Below are 23,081 nucleotides of genomic sequence, written 5' to 3'. Positions count from 1 at the left end.
GTCCTTCCCTTCAGAGCTCAAGCTCTGGGTATCTGTTAAGCTAGCTCTGATCCATCCCAGAGCTCCAGCCTTCCCCCCAGCTATCTTGTTTTTTGGGGGTGGCGGGGGGCGGCAGTGCCTCTGTTAGTGGGGCAGCTAACTTTATCTACCCTTCTGTCATCGAAGCTGGGGGGGTATTTTTAGGTTGTCTCTAGCAGTGACAGCTGCTAAAGCATTTAGACATGCCTTGCCTATCTCTCTCTCTCTCTCTCTCTCTCTCTCTCTCAGACTCACAGCCCCCCCCAAATCTCTCTCTACTTTTTCTGTCTTACTCACTCTCTCACACCCACTCTTCATCCTCCTCGGTTCGGGGACAATGACATTATGAGGACATGGAGACGCATGGACAGAGCATTCATCAGTGAGCAGCAGGCATGATCCCTACCACCTTGGAATCCTGTCTGCCACTTTCTACGACTCACTTTCTGCTATTCTGAGTGGTGATACCTCCAGGAACGGACCCTAACCTCTGGAAATCCCCTTCTAGCCGGCTAGGACTAGGTCTACAGTCCCCACGAAGAAAACACCGGTCCCCAGTTTTCAAGTCTCTTGTGAGGCTCGTGTAATGCTCACCTGAGGAACCTTTGTACCTCTGTTGTTTGAGGTCTGGTCATACTGGACCTTCAGAACTCACAGAGATGTGGCAATAGTGTTGATCCACGCACAACAGCGTTCGCCATATTTAGCGGGGTTCTCGAAGTTACCGAGAGTGAGGTCAGAGGTTGTTCCCATTGAAGTCCAGCTGAGGAGAGTTGAAGCTTTTTTTTCAGGGTGAACCTTGAAGTTAAGGATTTTTGGTGCTAATGTAAAGAGAACGCAGACAACGCCGGTAAGTGTATCCTTTAATTACACTCTTGCAATATGCAATGGTTTAAAATGTACTTAATTTATGCAATATATATATATATATATATATAACTTTGATTCTTTATTAGCCAATATTATGCTCTGTCAAAATGGTGTTCTATGTTTATGCCAACAAACGATAACACTATGAAGAACAATATCACTATCATTAGTAACACAGTGCCTAAAATGCCCCTGATCAGTTTTGGACTTATTTAAAAACTGTAGAAAATAACGAGCCATCAGGAAATCTATAGGGTTAAACCTGAATCACAATCTGAATAGGTTACCTCTTTATTAGTTGACAGTCAATGAAAAAATAACAAGAAGCGATCCCATAAAACAAAAACAAAATGCATTTGCGTTACAGTTAGGGTTCTATGCTAGCTCTGCAGCAGCTAGCTATCTTGTCAAAGTAAACAAAGTCATTTGATTAGAACCTCAGGTCTTACTCATACTCTGACTAACATCTGCTTTTAGAGTATTGTCCTATGAGACAGCATAGGTCATCAGAGGCTAAAGGCCTGTGGATTATGTATCACAGAGTTCTTTGAGGGGACAGAATTCAGGTGTGGTGGGAGTCCATTCTTGGGGCCTGTGACATATGGCCTCTGTTACAGCTTTTTTAGGACAGACTGGTTTTATAAATAATCCCTTCAGTGAAGAGCAGCACCAGCTGGGAAACTCACACACACTCTGGGAAGAAGACTGGAGTTTGGAGAAAACTTTTCATTTTCTGTCCCCATATTTTTGGTCAAAGCAGCATTTCTTCTTTTTTATTTGTCTTTAATTCGAAAGCATAATGAATAGGAAAATAACTTTAATGGATACATTCCATATGAATGTTTTGCCTCTGCAGCTACATTCTAGCTTATGAACCATAAATGCAATAACATTTTAAATCCTTCCCCTTCGTTTAAATAGATTGCAGGTGCCATTTTCAATCCAAAAATGCCTTTTATAGTGTGTTGTGAACTTCATGAAGAATAGATTTTCCACTAACCTTGGTCATATTTTCCCTTGCAGTTCCTCCACAGAAGATCCCAATAACGTTCAGAACAACAGTTCTTTCCTTTACATCCTCCATTAGCAGACACTGAGACCATTCCCATCATGGACATTTTCGGAGGAGCCCCCCGAGTCCTGGGCTACCCCCGTCCCGTGGTAGCCCAGTGCGGTGTCAACGCCACACTCAAGTGCCAGATTGGTGGAGACCCGCGACCGGACGTGGTGTGGGAGCGCAAGAACGTCCAGATCCTGTCCGAAGGACGCTACCAGATCTCGGAGGACGGGAAAGCCTACCTGCTCACCATCTGCGGAGTGACACCGCAGGACGCCGGTCAGTACACCTGCAAGGCCAGGAACAGCGTGGGTGAGACGTACGCAGCGGCATCCCTCAAGGTGGAAGGAGCGGTCACTCCACAGCAGGAGGGGTCCACACATGCGGGGGTACACAATGGCACAAGGCCATCGGGGAACCTGGAAAACGGGGGATCGGGGGGACAGCTCAATGGCTACGTCAGCGGGCAACAAACCACGGCGGGGAACCTGAACGGTAGTGAGTCCAGAGCGCAGTCGAATGGAGAATGTGTGAAGAATCCGAACACCGAGGTCGCGGTCAAGCGAATTCTCCAGGAGGAAGACTACGGACGCGTGGGCCTACCTGCGGACGACGCGGCGCGGTTCCTCATCAAGCCCATCTCGCTGCGCGTGGACCGGGGGGAGGATGCAGCCTTCTCCTGCAAGCTGTGGGGGACGCCGCTGCCCGAGGTGGTCTGGGAGAAGGATGGCAAGAAGCTCAACGACATCTTTGAGAGCGCCCACTACAGTGTCAGCATCCAGGACAGCAACTGGTTCCAGCTCAAGATCTTCCGCACACGCTTGCCCGACAAGGGCGTGTACACGTGCCGCGCTGCCAACTGCCATGGCCAGGCCTTGGCGGGTGCCGTCCTGTTGGTGGAGGCGGTCCCGGAGCGAGGGGAGAGCAAGAAGTCATCGGGCAACCAGTGGTCTCCGAAGCAGGGGCGCAGCGGACGACATAGTCTGCTGAGGTACATGGAGGAACCGTCTGAGAACGCCGCCAAGGTCAAGAAGTTTGCGGTCTCTGAGGGGAAGCACGCCAAGTTCCGGTGCTTTGTGACCGGGAAGCCGAAGCCCGAGATCATCTGGAAGAAAGACGGAGTGCCTCTAGATGCCGGGAGGCGTCATCACATCTTTGAGGACAGAGAGGGCTACTACACTCTGAAGGTCCTGTACAGTAAGGTGCATGACTCGGGGCTTTATGTCTGCGCCGCATCCAACGCATTGGGGAACACACTAAGCGCTGTTCAGCTGTCCGTCAAAGGTAGGCGGGGCTTCCTCTCTTTGTCAAATTCAGTGATTTTACAAAATCTGTGTCCTTGATGCTGTAGGATTGTACTCATAAATGCTGGATGTTAGAAAGAAGTATAATAAGTAACAAGCTTCCTAAGTATTACAGTACTGAATATGTAAAAAATGTAAATGACCTTCACTTTGATAAAACACAGAAAACAATACTCAATACTTAATTTACCATGTCAGTAAAAGGCAGAATAATCCATTACAGTATAGATTAAGATGAGTAGTACAGTATTTTTGTTCAATATGAAAGTTTATCTTTTGTCATGTGTTACTTCAAATTGTTTTAGACTCTGTTGTAGTGTCCTGGTAATTAATTATATTTGTTTTCTATGTCTTGTATAGAATATTTATGAGATCATAACAGAGTACTGAACCCTCCTCTGCAATAGTTAACTGTTTAATCATAAGCCCTTTATAACCACTGAGTACATCTGGGGTCAACACTGGACAGCTGAGAAAATCATATTTTTGGCGATGGACCGCCATGACAAAACAGATTTAGCCAAATCGTTGGTCAGCGAGTTGAATAACAGCAACCTGTGTCAGTTAAGAGAGGGTGTTTGCTAAATGAATTAGAGGCTGCGCATGTAAACATGAAGTTTGAAAAAAAAAAAGAAATTGTGTTTACATGTACATCTTTGTTCAGAATACAATATAATTTATATTGTCATCTGCTTTCCAAACTGTTTAGTTTGGCGAAGGCTGAATAAAATGGCTGTCTTAACCATATCCCTCCACAACCCTCCCCCCACCGCCGGCAGGTCCGGCGGTGCGCTTCAAGCGGCCGCTGACGGACGTGGAGGTGAGCGAGCGCGGCGTGGCCGTGCTGGAGTGCGATGTGCCGGACGAGGTCATGTCGACGGCGTGGTACCTGGAGGACAAGCGGCTGGCAGCCAGCAGTAAATACGGCATGGAGCAGAAGGGGACGCGGTGCCGGCTCACCATCCGCGACGTGGGGGCGGATGACGACGGGGTGTACCTCTGTGAGATGCCCGACGGCGGGAAGAGCATCGCAGAGCTCACGGTCAAAGGTAACGGGCATGGTTTCAAACTGTGTGATGATGATCACTTTTTTTTTCTATAAGATAAAAACTCTCTCCTCATCATTAATTTTATACATTGAAGTATATTGCTCCCTTTTAACTTTTCTTTTGACGATTAAAGGTAACGTGCAAGTTTTCAAATTGTGCTTTTTTATTTCTATAAGATAAGATTAAGATAAGAGAAGATAAGGGATTTTTTTCTAAAAGTATACATTCAAATAAATTTTTGGGGAATCTTTAAAGGTACAATATGCAAGATTAAGATTGAACTTAGTTTCACTGTACACTTAGAGCACATTTCAAACTGAATAATTTACATATCGCACCTTTAATGCATGCTGTTGAGGACAGTGTATTCGCAATAAAGGTGTCCATATTTATATAAATTAATGCATTAGCAAAGACACATGGCTAATAATAGGCCTGTGTGTATGACAACAAATAATAAATAAAAAGACTAATACACAGACTTGTCTTTCTCTATCAGGGACGATTGTGCGCAAACTCCCCCGAAAGCTGGAGGTGCTGGAGGGGGAGAACGCAGCGTTCTGCGTGGAGGTGGAGGCAGACGACCTGGAGGTCCACTGGTTCAAGGACGGCCTGAAGCTCCGTGAGACGCACCAAACCATCCTCAAGTCCTTTAACAAAACCCACGTCCTGGTGTTTGTCAACGTGGCCCACCAGGACACAGGGGTCGTGACCTTTGTGACGGGGCGATCAAAGACGTCCTGTCGTCTTAAAGTCAAAGGTAAAGTTCAGGCAGTACTATTGAGTTATTTTAGCTATTATCTGAGCAACTGACATTTTGATACAGGATGGAACCGGCAGCCTTCGAAAATTGGAACAATACAATATATGCACGCTAGTGTTTGTGTTTATGCTACTGGTTCTATGAACATCCTTACTGTACCGACAGCAATATCTTGTTTCTCTTTATTTTCACAAATGTACTTATTTAAGTCGCTTTGGGTAAAAGTGTCTACTAAATGCCCTAAATGTAAATGTCAATTTTATGCAAACTTTTTTTGTCATAAACATGAGAAAGACACAAATTGGAATGATTTGCTCCTGCCATTATTCATATTAGACTTCAACTGTTCTTCCAGCTTATAGAAAATATTAGTGTAGTTCAATTCTTCTCAGACGTTGAGGGCTCACACAGTTTAGGTTTTAGTGTACGATTAAGAATCCACCCTGAATGTGGCAAAGTTCAAACCCCCATTGAGACTGTCTCTACTATCAAGTGTGAACCCCTAACCTCAACCAGCCACTGTGACCTGTGTCCCGGTACAGCTGCCCGTCACAGCCCCCCGACCTGCCCTGTGGGGGTCCAGATGGACGTGGAGTACCCCAACGGGGTGCTGCTCTCCTGGGTCCCTGCGGCCCCCTCCACCACCGCCACCACCCGCTCAATCTTCGTGGTGGAGAGGCAGGAGGCGGGCTCCCAGGAGTGGAGCAAGTGCTTCACCTCCGAGACTGCCACCCAGGCGGAGGTGACGGGCGACAGCGTGCCCTGCGAGGGGAACTACCGCTTCCGCGTCTGCTGCATCAACAAGTACGGCCGCAGTGGCCATGTTGAGTTCCCCAATGTCGTCCATTTGGGTGGGTGTGGCCGACGGTCAAGGTTATGTGAATACAAATGTTATATTTAAGGTCATTTTGTACATTGACGTTTATTGCTTCATTCTTACTTGCTACAGATTACTCCGTCCAGTTTCTATTTTACATACAAGCGGCATTTGGCATGTTGTCTGCCAAATGACTGTAATTAGTGATGTAAACAGTAAAGTTAAGGACCGAACATAATAAAGTGCTTTACCCCTTACCCCTATGCCTGGCTGCTCCCCTCCAGTTCCTGGGCCTAAGATTTGTCAGCGGCTGCAGGGCTGCGAGGTGTCAGAAGGAGAGGAGGCTCTCTTCTCCCTGGAGCTGTCGGCCTCCCTACCTGGCACCTGGTTCCTCAACAGCACCCAGCTGCAGCAGGGTGGGCGGTACACCATCCGGCAGGCCCAGGGCCAGCACTCGCTGGTCATCGGCGAGACCCGCGTGGCTGACAATGCGGCCGAGGTCACCTTCATTGCCAACGGAGTACGGGACTCGGCCGTTCTCAACGTCCAAAGTACGTGTCCTACTTTGGTTTATCTCCCACTTTTGCCTTTTAAGAGATCTTCACTTTAAAAGCACAGAAAAAGATGGGATTTCCAGTACTTTTGTTCCACACTATTTCTTATTTTGAAGTTAATTCGGGTCCCCAAAATGCCTATTGATGACATTGTGTGTGTTTGTTCATGTATATCTGTGTGGAAGTGTCCACATTATTAGGATTGAACTTTCTTTTTGTCTTCACATGCCCAAACAGGGAGTATGAAAATAACTATAAGGACAATATAGCACTTCTTTTAAACATTTTGACATTCAATACTTTGTACTGGCAATTGGTTAGTTTGTCCACAAACTTACATTCATTCCAAAAGACGAAAATGCTATATTGCTATTGTATATTTATGTTATATATACTATATACATATTTGCATATTAAATGCTAAATGCTCTTCAGCAAAATCTGTAAAAAAAAGAAGTAATTTTGACAAAACATATTGGTAATGTATGTTTTATTGAAGCCAGGAGGATTGGTAATGATGGTTTGATCACGCAGACGTATTGTCCTTAAGTAAGGAACTGAACATTTCACACCCTTGTCACTGGTTTCACTAGCTGCCGAGGTGAAGTTCAGCCCCCAGTCGGAGCGGGACAGAGAGAAGACTTTGGCATCCGGAGACGCCATCGTCCTGTACTGCGAGGTTTCCCACGCCTTCGCCCACGTCAGCTGGTTCAAAGACGGGGCGGAGCTTCAGGCAAACAACGGCCTCACCATCCAATCAGAGGGGAAGATGAGGAGGATCGTCGTCCAGTCCGCCGAGGCGTCCGACTCTGGCATTTACACTTGCAAGGCCGCGGAGGATGTTGTTCAGTTCAACGTGCAGGTGGCAGGTAAGCGTGTGTTTTACGTCCATGAACGCAGAAGAAATTACAATTTAAAGATTTTCCGATATTCGTTGCCATCATTAATTTCCCTCCATTCTGGCAATACAACTCATAATAAATGAGCAAATCTGTAAAGGGATTTGCTTTGCTTTCCAAAAAATCCTATTTGCAGGAAATACTACATATATTTGGTTCTCAGAACCTAAGCTTTCATCCAAAAAACATTTTCATTCCATTTTGGATTATATGGGTGAGAAGTCGAGGGCCTCTTTTGATTAATACATCGATATACAAGTTGCCTTTTTTAATCAATTGCCAACAATACTACACATAAATAACGTTCACCAAATATTCATTTAATTTCCTACTAACCCACTTTCAAAAGTAACCGTAGCCACTCCTCAAATCAACAAATTCTACGACGTTCCCCAAGAGGAGAGAACCAAGGTCCACGATCAAGGGGAACCCGTCACGCTTGAGTGCGACATTACGAACCCTTACGCCCAGGTCTTCTGGTACAGGGATGACGAACAGATCTTCAACCAACCAGGGATAGACTTGCTGGAGGCGGGGCATAGAAGGGCGCTGGTCATCCAATCGTCCGAGCTCTCTCACTCTGGAGTTTACACGTGTCAAATGGCAGACGATGTTGCCACGTTTCAGGTCGAGGTTAAAGGTGATTGGCCGGATAGATGGTGGTTCTATCGGAGGGTTTTCGACAGCGAGTCATTTGTGTTCATTTGTGTGCCATTTGTGTTCGTCTTTAATGGAGCCTGGTTTAAAGGGTCACTCTCCCTTTAAACTGCCTTGAACTATCTTTCACTCTTTTAAAAACCCAATAATTCTTCTTTAACTTCTAATGTGAGTACTTCCTCTGATGTGTCACTCTACTGTGATCATCCTAATAATAACAATCAATATACTGAATATGATATTGTTTCTCCAGTTTCCTTGAAATCCCTCACATCGTGTGTATCTTTGCCATTGTTTGAATTCCTAATCTGGGGTTTCTGTTTAAACCTGTGCATGTCTTCACTTCAAACTGTGAATTTACCATGAAGACACAGAACAATAATGGAATGAATTATACAATCTACTAATAATAATGGTTATATGGTTAACATTCAAACCACACTCATGCTGTAAAAGGTTTAAATTACACCCAGAAGAGACCAGATCTCAGTGATATATTATTAGCTTATAATGTCAGCTGCACGATAGCCTACCACAAGCAGGACTCACGATAAATACACATAACTTACTCCCAGTGTAGTTTTGAGTCACAATCTGGGCAGCAGTTTCAGTTTCACCTTCAGTTTTACTTTCAGTTTCAGTCTCTACTGACACATTTGCTCGGGGTCTCCATCTGATCTGAAGTCTCACCCCCCGCCTCTCCCTCCCCTCTCCACTCTCCTGCCCAGGCCCAGCGGTGGAGTTCAGTCCCGTCCCAGAGGAAGACCTCCACAGGAGCTCCATGGAGCTGGACCCGGTGGTGCTCCACTGCCAGGTCTCCAGCGCTGACGCCGTCGTCGTGTGGTACGTCCTGTCCTCACCACCTCCTCCTCCTCTAGCCTCCCTCCCAATGGTGGTGTTATCCCCTCACCACCACCTCCTCCTCCTTCTTCCTTCCCATGGATGGGTTCTCCCCTCACCACCACCTCCTCCTCCTCCTCTCTCCGCCCTCCCCATGTTGGTGTTCTCCCCTCACCACCACCTCCTCCTCCTCTTCCTGCTCCTCCTCTTTCTCCTCTGTCTCCCTCCCCATGGATGCGTGCTCCCCTCACCACCTCCTCCTCCTCCTCTCTCCTCCCTCCGCATTGATGGGTTCTCCCCTCACCACCTCTTCTCTTCTCCCCATTGATGGATTCTTCCATAACCTCCTCCTCCTCCTTTCTCCTCCTTCCCCATGATGTCGTTCTCCCCTCTCCTCCACCTCTTCCTCCTACTCCCTCCCCATGTTGGTGTTCTCCCCTCACCACCTCCTCCGTCTACTCCTGTTCCTGCTCCTCCTCTTTCTCCTCTGTCTCTCTCCCCATTGCTGCGTGCTCCCCCCACCACCTCCTCCTCCACCTCCTCCTCCTCCTCCCCATGGTGGTGTTCTCCCCTCACCACATCCTCCTCCTTCTCCCTTACAGGCTGAAGGACGGCCATGAGATCCAGCCCAGTGATAACTTCACCCTGCAGGCGGAGGGCGCGCTGCGGAGGCTGATCATCCGCTCAGCCGAGGTGGCCGACGCCGGCGCCTACACCTGCCGCTGCGGCGACCGCAGCGTGGAGTTTGACGTCAACGTGAGAGGTACGGGGGGAGGGGGGAGGAGGAGGGCGGGAGGAGGAGAGGAGGAGGAAAGGTGGGGGAGAGGAGGAGGGTAGGAGGAATGGGGGAGGAGGAGAGGCGGGGGGACAGGGGGAGGAGGAGAGCAGGGGGGGCAGTGGTACGGGGGGAGGAGTAGAGGAGGGGGAGAGGAGGAGAGGAGGAGGTGGAGGAGAGGAGGTGTCTGGGGTCTTGTGAGGAATAGACGGCCAGACAGAAGGATAGAAATATCCTGTTTGTGTTTGTTATTTTTTAACACAAATTTCCCACGACTACCTGCGAACCCCCCCCCCCCCTCTTCACCGCAGAGCCACCGGTGATGATCGTGGAGCCGCGGGACGACGTGGTGATGGACCGCCACACCGGTGACGAGGTCCTGCTGCAGTGCGAGCTGTCGCGCTCCACAGGCACGGTGCGCTGGTACAAGGACGGCGTGGTGGTTGAGGAGGACCACAACGTGCGGCTGGCCAGCGAGGGGCCGTACCGCAGGCTGAGCGTCCTGCGCGCCGCGCCCGGGGACTCGGGGGAGTACGTCTGCGACACGGACGGGGACTCCGTCTTCTTCCAGCTCACAGTCGCAGGTACAGGGGGTTGGGATGGCAGAACGTTGAAACGTTCATTTGAAGGATAGTTGGAGGGATATCTTGTGTTTTTAGAAAGAAAAAAAAAACACTGTGACATGCTTCTGATTTGATATTTTTAGTTTATAGTCTAGTCGTAATTTCTTGAACCCAGAAATGTTGAGTACCCTAAAGTTTTATTGCAGAAATGTCATCTATAGGCCTAATGGATGGAATTTAACTTGGTTGCTAAAAGTTGCACTTTGAGAAATTTGCATAAGTTGAGTTGGTGAAAACCTTTAAGGAACCTGGAGGCAGTGTTGACCTATGGACGGACGGATTAAGAAATTAAGTGCCCCATGCAAAATAACTATATAACAGCATGCACACACACACAAACCCACAAGAACTATATACAAGAACTATATACAATATGCAAAATAACTAGATCCAGCATGCACACGTACACAAATGCACAATAACTATATACAAGAACTATATACAACATGCAAAACAACTATATACAGCATGCACATACACACAAACCCACAAGAACTATATACAGCAAAAGACAGAACTTTATACAGCATGCACACAGACACACACAATAACTATATACAAGAACTGCAAACAGCATGCGCACACACATACACGCTGTAAAATAACTATATAGAGTATGCAAACGCACACACACACACACACACACACACATATATTTAACAACAACCACACAATCCCACTCAATAGCCTTCACCATTTTCCTTCCACCACTTCATAATTTCTTTCCTCATTCCCTTCAGTCTCATCATCTTCTTGGTCTTTATTTGTATGTATTGTGAATGGGTTGCAGTAGCGGACCTCACCCCATTCACACTTGCAGTAGTCAGTGCAACTGAGACTTGCAGCATGGCAGCTGCAGTTTCCTTTGCTGCAGGCCTTCAATGTGCTGCAGCTACAGCTGGTGACATCAAGTAGATTTACTGAAGCCACTGCCTGGATGGCAAGAGCGAGCATGGCAACCTTCCATCCAAACTTTGTGATGTCTCTGGCCTCTGCAGGAGGCTCTCTCTGACCTGCAGCCTTCCACAACATGACCTGAAGATGATGAGTTGGAGGAAGCTTTTTAAGTTTAGGAGGCTTTTTGCTGCGACTGTAGATCTGGTAGCGAGTGTTATTCATCGACTTGGCCTTCTTCTGCCAATATAGTGTGACAAAGAACTCGGTCCCAGTATCTTTTAGGTCACTATGAGTGGCATCAGGTTCCCCAAGCACTGTATTGAGACCAGGAATGGTATTTCCTAGTATTGTCCGAGTATTGTCATTCACAGTGGGAGAGTAAAGTGATCAATGGAGAGTACAATAGCAAGTGACCATGAAATTCAGTGTCTGGACTAAATAGGTTCATGAAAAGTAAAAGCTAAATATCTAATACCATAGCCTGATCAATAAAACAATAACTTGTATCGTATCATAAAATTTTATCGATTAGAGACTGGACCACCGAATCTAGCAATGGTCTAATGTGTCAATACTGCCTCCTTACCAGGTTCCTTAAAGGTTTTCATTGGAAAAATCGATCGGATTTTGTGTGTATGCAAATTAGAGCATATTTAATGAGATATGGCCTCATTTGCATATGTAAACATTAAAATACAAAATCATCATCTTAACATAAGTAATCAACTGAGAAAGTTTCATGGTGATATCTATATAATTCTTTATTTCCATTCTAAGTTCGTTGTTATCCCTGAAGTTCAATCAAACTCATCAATCGTTCTATTATAAGACAGTGATTTCATCAGAAACATTATACTACGAACCACCACGGTCCTTAATGTTAAGCTCCGCCCTCCTCCTCTGACGGTCCTATCAGAGGCCCCAGTCCGGATCGTGTCCCCCGAGGCCTCGGAGCTGGAGCTGACCCTGCGGCCGGCGGAGCGGCTGGAGTTGTCCTGCCAGCTGTCCCGGCCGGACGCCCTCGTGCGCTGGTACCGGGACGGGCTGGAGGTGGAGGAGGGCCCCGGCCTGCAGCTGGAGGCCCAGGGGGCCCGGCGGAGCCTGGTGGTCCCGGCCGTCTCCGGGGGCGACGGCGGGGAGTATGTGTGCGACACCCAGGATGACTGCGTGGCCTTCCTGGTCACCGTCGCAGGTGAGACTCTTATTTAAGTGTTGATGTTGATGTGTTGAGTGTAGTTATTTTACACTGTAAAAAATTGCTGTGAAATCCGGAGTCATTTACTGTGTTTCTGCACAGTTAATTACTGTGTTTTTTTTTTTTTACTACTGTAACCAAAAATACAGTACATACAACTGTGATTTATTTTACAGTTACAATAATGTGATTTGTTTTTACAGTAAGTTACTTCTAAATTGCTGCCAGTAAGTTACTGTGAATTTCACAGTCTTTAACCCCAGCTATTATACAGGACTTAATCTGCATAGTGTTATGCAGCAGGTTGGGGTGAGGGGTGTATCTTGCTCAAGGATGCCCGGACATTTGGCAATCGAGTACCTTTTTAGCTGGTAGTCATTTGGCCAGGTAGAGACCCGTGTTCGATTCCCACCTACGGTTATGTACTTCCTCATTCCCTCTCTCCCTCTGTCCCTCTCTCTCCCATCTCCCCATCTCTCCTCACTGTCCTGTCCAGTAGTGCCACAACAGCCCATGAAAAAACTAAATAATAATAATAAACTTTATTATACAATACAGACAGAGGCAGTTTCAGTTTCAGTTCCTCCTCTTTGCCTCATGTCTTTCTCTCTCTCCCTCATTGTACCCAGCACTTCTGAAAATGCACTTTTGAATGCGTCTCTGTCCCCAGCACATTTCAAACCAAACTGACACCCATGGGCCTGCTACACGCCACCTAGGCTTTACTTGGCTCCTCCGAGGACCAGGACACAGGGGGAACATGTTTAAAACACTTTATTGCAGAGTTTTGGAGTACAATGACACACAGAGCAGGTGTTGCCTGCTTACATGTCAGAGCTCTCCTGAGTGTGTGCGGTGACGGACGGTTCAATATGTTGCGCATTGATTGCTCAACGCACCACAGGTGTGCAGCCTCACCAGCCCCAGAGCTAATCAGTTTACTTCAGGCCAGGTGGGGCCTCATGTACAAAGCTTGCTTACGCACAAAAAAGCTGCGTAAGCAACTTCTCACGCAAACGTTCGGATGTACAAAGACTGACTTGACGTGAGAAAGTGCGGTTCTCCACGCAAACTAAATGCCTGGCTTACGCACATTTCTGCTGCATTTTGTCAGTTGGCGGCACATACAGGCAATGCAGCGCAACAACATTAAGCCTACGCAATCACGAGTCATGAAGTAATATTGCAATATGAGGCGAGATCAAAGTGGATTTGAACGTCGGAATGCGTGATCTTAAATGCGCTTCAATCATGCGTTATTGTTGTCGAGACACATAATGTGACACTGTTGTTAGGCTAAACTTAAACAGACCCATAAAACTAAATTGTCAATATTGGAATTAAAAGGAAGCCCCAGCAATATTATTTTCAGTGATGGCTTGTTTATTAAACGTTACATATTTTCCGGACCACGCATGACATATGATCTCTCTTCACACATTTGTTGTGAAATTCTTGACTGCAATATTATTATGTGATGTTGAGTGGAGTAAGCACAAGCCATTGTTACTTAAAATCAATCCATCAATGAACCAGTCGGCCAATTTCGAATTATGTACATATTATTGACACATTGGGTGTATGGATACAACCTATCGTCAGCATGCATCCAAATAAATGAGAATATAAAAGCATGCGCAAAATGTGGCAATAATCGATAGGTTGACAATGGCAGTGTTGGCCTTGTTAGAAGATGGTCGCATTCAAAATTAACGGGTGTTCCGCGACTATTATGATTTTTTGGACGAAAAAGAGCCGATCCCAAATCACAGCTGCCACCCTTTGCTCAAATAGGGCGAGCTCCCAGACTCCGCCCCGCTGCGCTCTGACCCACGCTTCTCCGGGGTCAGAGCAGAGACCTTTCTTTTTACATCCACCTTGATGTCCGACCACTTTTTTTTAATGTAAGCCACAGTTCGGCTTTCCGCCCCAACCTCATTGACCGACTTGGCAACGTTTTCCCACGCCAGTTTTTTGCTTTTGGTGCTGATTCCGGAGGAAAGAGAGCCAAACAAGATCGTATTTCTGGCCTCTACCTCCGAAATCAGCACCTCCACCTCGCATTCACTAAAGTTATTTTTTCTTCCTTTCTCCATGTTCTCCTTTCTCCTAACGAGTGCACTACTGCAGGCCTATTTATACGAATTAGCATATTAAATGAGGGAGGAGACTGGGTGGAGAGACGGGCTCGTGCATGTGCGCTCAATTTCACGTTAATTGGGATGTACAAAGAGAATCTGCGTGAAATCGTGCTTACGCAAGGATTGATACATCCGGATTTATTTGTGCGCAGCAGCTTTCCAGATTTTGGCGTCCGCAAAGTTTTAGTCAGAAATCCACGCAAGTCTTTGTACATGAGGCCCCAGCAGGTGAGGCTGCTTCAACCAGCCGTCACCCACACACAGTCCACGAGCACTTCGACCACCGATGTTGTGTGTCGCTGTCTCCGGGCCTCCTCAGAGCCGCCGGTGAAGCTGGCCTCCCCCAGGGGGGGCTCCGGAGAGAGTCTGGAGGGCGTCTCCGGGGAGCCACTGATCCTGGAGGTCCAGGTGTCTCGCCCTGGTGCCATGGTCCGCTGGCTGCTGGACGGACTAGAGATCCAGGAGAGTGCCAATGTCACCATCACCGAGGACGAGCTGATCCGGCGCCTGACCCTCCTCTTGCCAGCCCCGGGGGATTCTGGGAAATACACCTGCGACGCGGTCGATGACGTGATGGACTTCCCGGTCAAAATTACAGGTGAAAAGAAACGGAAAGCTGTGATAGCTATGGCTACTGCTATAGTATAATTAAGCAATAGATCACGACAGGCTGTGGTATGTTCTCATTATACCACAGTTAAGGGGCGTTGTTGTGGTATAATCAGAACATTTCACTGACTGAAGTGATCTATTGCTTTTATAAAACGGTTACGTAAGTATGGCGAAATGAAAGTCATAGACACCCTCAATTTTGAAAAAGCGAGAAAGTCGGAAAAGCATTTTTTTTAACGAATACAAAAAAGTAGTCCCTCCTGGCTGCCTGCAAAGTGTACGGCGGTTGCTATGCAACACACTGTAGTGTCCTTCAGAGAGAAGGTTAGGCTAGAGACGGTAGCTTGGTTCGCCGGCAATTTAGCTTACTATCGAGTGCCTATTGCTTTACAACATTTCCACCCTCTCCAGCAATCAACATATTTTTAGGCTTCAGTGAACTATGCTATTGCTTTTATATATAAATAAACAACAGTTCAAGTTAGGCGCGGAGTGATACTGAACTCTGTAAACTGAACGGGCATCATAGCTGTGTGTATACACTCAATATACAACAGTTGGGAACCAATGAGATCGCTTGATTTAAGCAACCCGTTTTATAATATGATAATAACATAAATATAACACAAATAGTGTTATAAATAGTGATAATAACACAAATAGTTTAAGAAAACATTTAACGTACTTTAGGAGGGATAATGTCTGATTGTTGAACAGACAACTGTGAATTTATTCACAGTTGTCTGTGAATAAATTCACAGACAACTGTTTCTATATCTTTATTATAGATGATATAGTCCCATCTCTTTTTTTCTGTTTATTAGTTATATTTATTATTACAATAATTATATTCATATACACAACATATGAACTCGTAGTTATCATAGTTATCATAATATACACTATATTGATTACATTCATAGTAACACTGAACACAATACAACTTATTAATTAGTGGTTAAGATAATATTAGCTTCTCTCCTATTGAGTCTGTTGTCTACTGACATTCAAATTATTATATAAAAAATATAATTTCCATGTATTATTAGCCGGCTTGTTATTGTAATATTAGCTCCAATTCAGTCTTTTGTCTACTCTACTGACATATTAATTAATACATTAATAATGAAAAAGTCAATTCATTAATGAAAGCAGACTTTCAGCTTCCCTCCCATTGATCCATAGTATTGGTATAAATATGAACTCTTTCTGGCCTAACTCCTGACCTGAGTGGTTCCCCGTCCCCAGAGGCCCCGGTGAGGATCCTAAAGAAGGCGGAGATGAAGCGGGAGCTGAGGTTCACTGTCTCCGACGACATCGAGCTGGAGTGCGAGCTCTCGCGCGCCGACGCCGTCACCGTCACCAGCTGGTACAAAGATGGCTGCCACGTGGAGGACGACGAGCGCTTCTGCCAGGAGGAGGAAGGGGTCTTCCGTTCGCTGGTTGTCCTCAGTGCCGAGCTGGCCGACGGCGGGGAGTACGTCCTGGACGTGGGGGACGACACTGTCACCTTCCTGGTGACCGTGGACGGTAAACCTGATCTATGTTCATAATCCATGATGTTCATTTGGATGTCACCAAACTTGACCTACTTTCAGGTAAAGGTTATGCCCATTTCTGGGGGGGAAATTGACCTCTTCTTCTCCTTTCTTTTTGTAAATCAACAACAAACAACATGAGATTCGGATACAAATCGTTGCATTGTACAGTTCTTTGGATGGTTACTTAAATATAATCTCTTCTGTTGGTTGATGAAGCAGAAATTTAGAATTTTCGTTTTGAATTTGATTTTTATCCATCATCGTTTGATGAAAAGAATAATGAACCATCGTTCCAACGACGAGTTAGCTGGTAAACATCTTGCAAACCCCAAACTGATCGGGACTTCCTGTGCCCCCTGACGCCCAGAGCCGCGGGTCTCCATCGTGGGGAACTCAGACGTGCCCGAGTACCAGGAGATGGTCTCCGGGGAGGACCTGATCCTGGCCTGCGAGCTGTCCCGGGCCAACGCGCCTGTCCAATGGTACTGCAACGAGAGGCAGCTGACCAGCGACAACCGCACCATACTCCAGACCTCCGGCACCCTGCGCAAGATCATCGTCTCCAACGTCCAGGCGGCCGACTCCGGGAAGTACGTGTGCAACGCCGTTGACGACAAGATGGTCTGCATCGTGCGGATCCAAGGTAGCCCCCCGGAGACAAACGCGCGTGTGTGTGCGTGTGTGTGTGCTTGTGCGTGTGTGTGTGTGTGTGTGTGTGTGTGTGTGTGTGTACTCAGTAATATTTGTGTTTTGATCTCAAAAGGTTCAAAACTGCATTGTGCAAACATTGGTTACACAAGCTAGAGCAGCTAGTTTGTTAGTTTGTTGCATGTGTTTCTGTGTGTGTGTTTCTGGAAATGCTGGTGAAATGTGATTCCTCTGTTCCATCTTTCATTGTCATGTAATGATTGTCCTTTTAATGTTTTTAAATGTCATTTCTTCCTCTGTAAAGTCCTATGAATGGCCTCGGGTTCGAAGGGTTGACGTAGAAATCGCCCTTCAAACCTACTGGTTAAAACAGCTTGACATGATCCAAACCAAACGTGCTCCCTGTTCCTCCGGTGCAGAGCCTCCGGTCACGTTCGTGGACAAGAAGGAGGACGTGGTGTTGTCGGGCTACGAGGCCGAGAGCGTCACCCTGACTGGGGTGGTCTCTAAGGAGACAGCCGCGGTGCGCTGGCTCCGGGACTGGACCAGCGTCGAGGGCGAGCGCTTCCACCCCGCCGTGGATGGGAACACGCGCACACTGACCATCGAGCCCCTCCGGCGTTCAGACGCCGGGGAGTACACCTGCGACGTCGGCTCGGACCAGATCCACTTCAGCCTGCTGGTGAAAGGTAGGTCCTCCTCACGGACCAGATCCACTTCAGCCTGCTGGTGAAAGGTAGGTCCTCCTCACGGACCAGATCCACTTCAGCCTGCTGGTGAAAGGTAGGTCCTCCTCACGGACCAGATCCACTTCAGCCTGCTGGTCAAAGGTAGGTCCTCCTCACGGACCAGATCCACTTCAGCCTGCTGGTCAAAGGTAGGTCCTCCTCACGGACCAGATCCACTTCAGCCTGCTGGTCAAAGGTAGGTCCTCCTCACGGACCAGATCCACTTCAGCCTGCTGGTCAAAGGTAGGTCCTCCTCACGGACCAGATCCACTTCAGCCTGCTGGTCCAGGGGCTCGCTAGCAGGAGCCGAGCAGCTAACGGCGCACTCCATCTGGGACCCCTCAGTATTTACCAGCATAAGGGGGAACCTGTTTGTTACGGTTGACTAGTTTATGATAGCTTAGGTCCGGGTCGATCTGGGACTGCTCAGTATTTACTAGTAGTATTTACTACTAGTATTAACTACCTGTTTGTTACGGTTGACTAGTTTATGAAGTTTGTGATAGTTTAGGTCCGGGTCAATCTGGGACTGTTCAGTATTTACCAGCATAGGTGGTACCTTTCTATGTTATGGTTTGATAGTTTATGATGGTTAATGTCGGAGCCAGTATATGACTCAAAATTAACCGTCAATGTTTGCCCCAGTGTTTGTTATGATTATTTTAAATCAGGGTCAGTATAGGACTAAGAAAAATTAACTGTCTGCTTATTTCATTGATCTCCCTCTCTACTTATTTGAGTGTGGATTATTGACCATAAATTAGTTTTTGGTCAATGCATTGAAATGGTTAAAGGCTTGTTTGTTTTCTCACACTGAGACCTCAACCGATGTCAGAGAGTTTACTAAAACAAGCACAAACACAAAGCCTGTATCTGTAAATCGGTAACTTAACATCCACAAGGATTTTACCGTGGTATCCTGAATGCCAGCAGACGGCAGACACAGTCCAGAGCCTCGGGTCTCTCCATCCTCCGTGACTGACGGACCCTGAACCCTTCCCCTCCCCAGGAATGAGGATCAAGTTCCTGACACCACTGCGGGACACGGTGGCACACGCTAACGGCATGGTCACCCTGCGCTGCGAGGTGTGTCGGCCAAAGGCCGACGTCCAGTGGCTGAGGAACGGCGTGGAGGTGGTGCCGGGCCGGCGGTTCTCTGTGCGGGCCGACGGGGTGGAGCGCAGCCTGACCATCCACCGGCTCACCGCCGAGGACGCCGGAGAGTATGTCTGCGAGTCCTTGGACGACCGCACTGTCGCCACGCTCACCGTGGAAAGTAAGCAAGTCTGAGTCCCAGAGAGCTGAGGAGCCCTGATCCCTGCCGGTCGTGGATGAAGGTGGGGGGGTCCCAACTGAGGCTCCCACTGGGGTAGTGGGGAAGTGTTTTGAATCCATTGTGTTCAACTTTCCTGTTTTATAAGTGTGATTTGATTTAGTTGACGTTGTGGACCACCAGATGTATGGTTGTTAGGGTCATGGGGTTAATATCTTCTTACAGATGTGGCACGCTTTTCAGAAAAGGAGATATTAGTGTTTCTCACTGAAGGTTGTTTAATGTTGCATAGTTAGTGGAACACATGACGAATAGAATAAGAAAAGTTAAGGGTTGGAAATGGGTAAAAGGATTGAAATATCGAAAAATCTCTTTCTTGACATTCAGCTCCCTTCTGCTCCTCCTCCTCCTTCTTATTCTTCCACACCTCCTTCACCTCCTTATCCTTCTGCTCGTCCTCCTCCTCCCTCTCCTCCGCCTCCTCCTTATCTTTCTGCTCCTCCTTCTCCTCCACCTCCTCCTCCACCTCCCAGTGCCGCGGGTGGTGGAGTTCCTCACGGAGCTCCACAACACCACGGTGCTGGAGGGTGAGGACGCCACCTTCAAGTGCGTGGTGTCCCCCGAAGACGTGCAGCTGGTCTGGCTCATGGACAACGAGGCCATCGCCGCCAGTGACCGCTTCCAGGCCAGCAGCAACGGCCTGTGCCACACCCTGGTGATCAAGAAGTGCCAGATCCTGGACAACTCCCGCATCACGGCGGAGGCGGAGGGCATGATGAGCAGGGCCAGCCTCAAAGTGCAGGGTGAGGCGGGGGGGAAGGACGGGTGGGGGAGAGCCTATTTGCTGTGTTTGGTTCAGGATTTAACTTGGCTGAATTAGTGCCGAATTAGTGCTGAATTAGTACTGAAACTATGTATTTTGTTTAGTTGATTAGCCGATTGTCTGATGAATGGATGGATGAAGCAGATAATGTGTTTGAGTCGTTAATCTGCTTGGAAAGCATGAAAAATTTAAATATATTGGGTTTTGGGTAACATAGCAGCAGTCGCTTTTGTAGAAGAAAAAGTGACAGTGCTGCACATACTAGTGTCTCAGGGCCTCTCTCCCTGCCCAGAGACACAGTGTCTCAGGGCCTCAATGCTGTCTCTCTCCCAGCCCAGAGACACAGTGTCTCAGGGCCTCAATGCTGCCTCTCTCCCTGCCCAGAGACACAGTGTCTCAGGGCCTCAATGCTGTCTCTCTCCCTGCCCAGAGACACAGTGTCTAAGGGCCTCAATGCTATCTATCTCCCTGCCCAAAGACACAGTGTCTAAGGGCCTCAATGCTGTCTCTCTCCCTGCCCAGAGACAGTGTCTCAGGGCCTCAATGCTGTCTCTCTCCCTGCCCAGAGACACAGTGTCTCAGGGCCTTAATGCTGTCTCTCTCCCGGCCCAGAGGCCCAGGTGATGTTCACCAGGCGGATGGATGCTGTGATGGGGGAGGAGTTTGGCGAGGCAGTCCTGGAGACGGAGGTGAGCCTGGACACGGGGGAGGTGCAGTGGATGCGTCAGGGCGTGGTCATCCAGCCGGGACCCCGGCACGCACTGGCGCAGGACGGACGCACGCGGCGCCTGACGATCCGCAACCTGAGCCTGGCGGACCGTGGCACATACCGCTGCGAGACGCTGCACGACCGCACGCAGGTCAAGGTCAACGTGGAGCGTGAGTCTGAGGCACACTGTGGCTGATTCGTTGGAACGTACATTTAGCATTAGAATTTAGCCATAGCGTTTAGCAAATGCACTAGCTATAGCATTTAGCCATAGCATTCAGGATTAGCAATGGCATTTAGCAAGAGCATTTAGGTATAGCATGTAGCAATAGCATTTAGTTGTACCATTGCGCTTTTTCTCTCAAACCCTTTTTTGGCAGTTTGGTGGTAGGCCTATATCAATTAGCAATATAATTAAGCAATAGCCTTCAGCAGTAGCCTTCAGCAGTAGCCTTCAGTAGTAGCATTTAGCTGTAGTATTTGGCTATATCATGGCATTTTCTCTTTCTCCGTTACCTTTTTCCAATTGGATGGTTTAGCATTTAGCTGTAGCATTTAACCAGTGCATTTAGCTATATACCTATTCACTAACTGCACTCTATATTCAGACTGTATCTCTTCTGAGTATTTCTTCTCGATATAACACAATGCTGAGGCTGCTAAGAATAACTGAGCTTGCCACTGTTTGCTGAAAGACAAGGTGTTGAAATGCTGTGATGTTGTAATACAATATTGAGGTCATTTTTTTGTTTGTCCCCTTTTATACCAGCACCTGTCTATTAGTACTATGTCCAGATCTCAGACAGACAGACAGACAGACAGACGGACACCACGCATGCTAGGATGATCCTATTGACTTCATAAGCAATGTTGTCATGGGTCCTCCACTCTTTCCACAGTCAATTCTGGGAAGATGTATGTGAATTCAAATGAATGATTAAAAAAAAGAATTGGCCTGTGTGGACTTTGTTGTGCTGCCAACTCGCCAAAAGTTGGCAGTTTGAATCCCGAATTTGCAAGCTGCTGTCAATCTACACATATCTACACATGTTATTTTTTATAGTTTTTTAAGCATCTTACAGTGAATTCAGAATGATACATGGAGAACAGGGGTTAGGACGTATTGCTCAAGGGTGCCCACAGGTCATCCACTTGGGTTTGAACCCAGAAACCTTTGGCTGAGAGTAGGACAACGTTGGGGCTACATTATCCAGTCTTTGTGAATCTATTTTCCACTGCTATATATGTGTGGTCCACTACAAGGTCCAATCCAATGGCCTGACCTAACTAGCAGTGTGAGATGTTCAACACCTCTGTCACTAAACAACCACCCGTCCCCCATCTTCCCCGTCAGCTCGTAAGATCTCTGTGCGCAAGGCTCTGGGCGACCAGGAGACGTTTGAGCGGGAGACGGCGTCCTTTGAGGTGGAGCTGTCGCACGCCGATGTGGAGGGGGTGTGGCAGAAAGACGGCATCCGCGTCAAGCCCAACAACCAATGGCGCGTCAGCACCAACGGGCTGGTGCACGGCCTGACACTGTCCAACCTGACGCTGGAGGACAGCGGCACCATCATGTTCTCCGGGGAGGGGGTCCGCACCTCCGCCCGGCTCACCGTCAAAGGTGAGGACCAATGGGAGTGCTGGGAACCAATGAGAGGGCTGAGAACCAATGAGAGAACCATTGAGAGGGCTGAGAACTAATGAGAGAACCAATGACAGGGCTGAGAACCAATGAGAGGGCTGAGAACCAATGAGAGAACCAATGACAGGGCTGAGAACCAATGAGAGAACCAATGAGAGGGTTGAGAACTAATGAGAGAACCAATGACAGGGCTGAGAACCAATGAGAGGGCTGAGAACCAATGAGAGAACCATTGAGAGGGCTGAGAACTAATGAGAGAACCAATGACAGGGCTGAGAACCAATTAGAGGGCTGAGAACCAATGAGAGAACCAATGACAGGGCTGAGAACCAATGAGAGAACCAATGAGAGGGTTGAGAACCAATGAGAGCACTTGGAACCAATGATAGAGTTCAAAAGCATTGAGAACCAATGAGAGAGCTCAGAACCAATGAGACACTCAATGACAATGCTGAGAACCAATAACAGAATCGATAGAACCAATGAGAGAACAGAGAACCAACGAAGGAACAACTCAAATAACTCTTTACAAAAGTCCTAAAATGCATATTAATACCAAAGTCTCAGTTAAACATTGAAAAGCATACAATATATACCTGTTATGTTACGTTTCTATTGCAGCTCGATTGGAAATATATGAACCATA

General features: G+C 47.5%; 1 protein-coding gene across 1 annotated transcript in view; it reads left to right on the top strand.

The window, feature by feature from the left end:
- The first annotated feature begins 336 nt into the window (after positions 1–336).
- Positions 337–23,081, top strand: part of obsl1a (obscurin like cytoskeletal adaptor 1a) — a 30,230-nt gene continuing 7,485 nt past the window's right edge. Inside the window, exons 1-19 of the mRNA XM_084487666.1 lie at positions 337–868; positions 1,912–3,229; positions 4,029–4,298; positions 4,798–5,058; positions 5,604–5,912; positions 6,163–6,429; positions 7,026–7,301; positions 8,717–8,831; positions 9,431–9,591; positions 9,915–10,187; positions 12,040–12,315; positions 14,779–15,057; positions 16,320–16,601; positions 16,980–17,255; positions 17,680–17,949; positions 18,998–19,264; positions 19,795–20,064; positions 20,697–20,963; positions 22,148–22,414. Of these exons, the coding sequence (XP_084343792.1) occupies positions 1,999–3,229; positions 4,029–4,298; positions 4,798–5,058; positions 5,604–5,912; positions 6,163–6,429; positions 7,026–7,301; positions 8,717–8,831; positions 9,431–9,591; positions 9,915–10,187; positions 12,040–12,315; positions 14,779–15,057; positions 16,320–16,601; positions 16,980–17,255; positions 17,680–17,949; positions 18,998–19,264; positions 19,795–20,064; positions 20,697–20,963; positions 22,148–22,414 (5,617 nt within the window). The 5' untranslated portion in view covers positions 337–868; positions 1,912–1,998. The remainder of the gene's footprint in view (positions 869–1,911; positions 3,230–4,028; positions 4,299–4,797; positions 5,059–5,603; positions 5,913–6,162; positions 6,430–7,025; positions 7,302–8,716; positions 8,832–9,430; positions 9,592–9,914; positions 10,188–12,039; positions 12,316–14,778; positions 15,058–16,319; positions 16,602–16,979; positions 17,256–17,679; positions 17,950–18,997; positions 19,265–19,794; positions 20,065–20,696; positions 20,964–22,147; positions 22,415–23,081) is intronic.

The sequence above is a fragment of the Micromesistius poutassou genome, assembly GCF_964030765.1.
Source record: "Micromesistius poutassou genome assembly, chromosome: 24".
NCBI classification, from domain to species: Eukaryota; Metazoa; Chordata; class Actinopteri; order Gadiformes; family Gadidae; genus Micromesistius; species Micromesistius poutassou.
The sequence above is the reverse complement of the archived record's forward strand: the minus strand, read 5'-3'. Positions and strand labels throughout refer to the sequence as shown.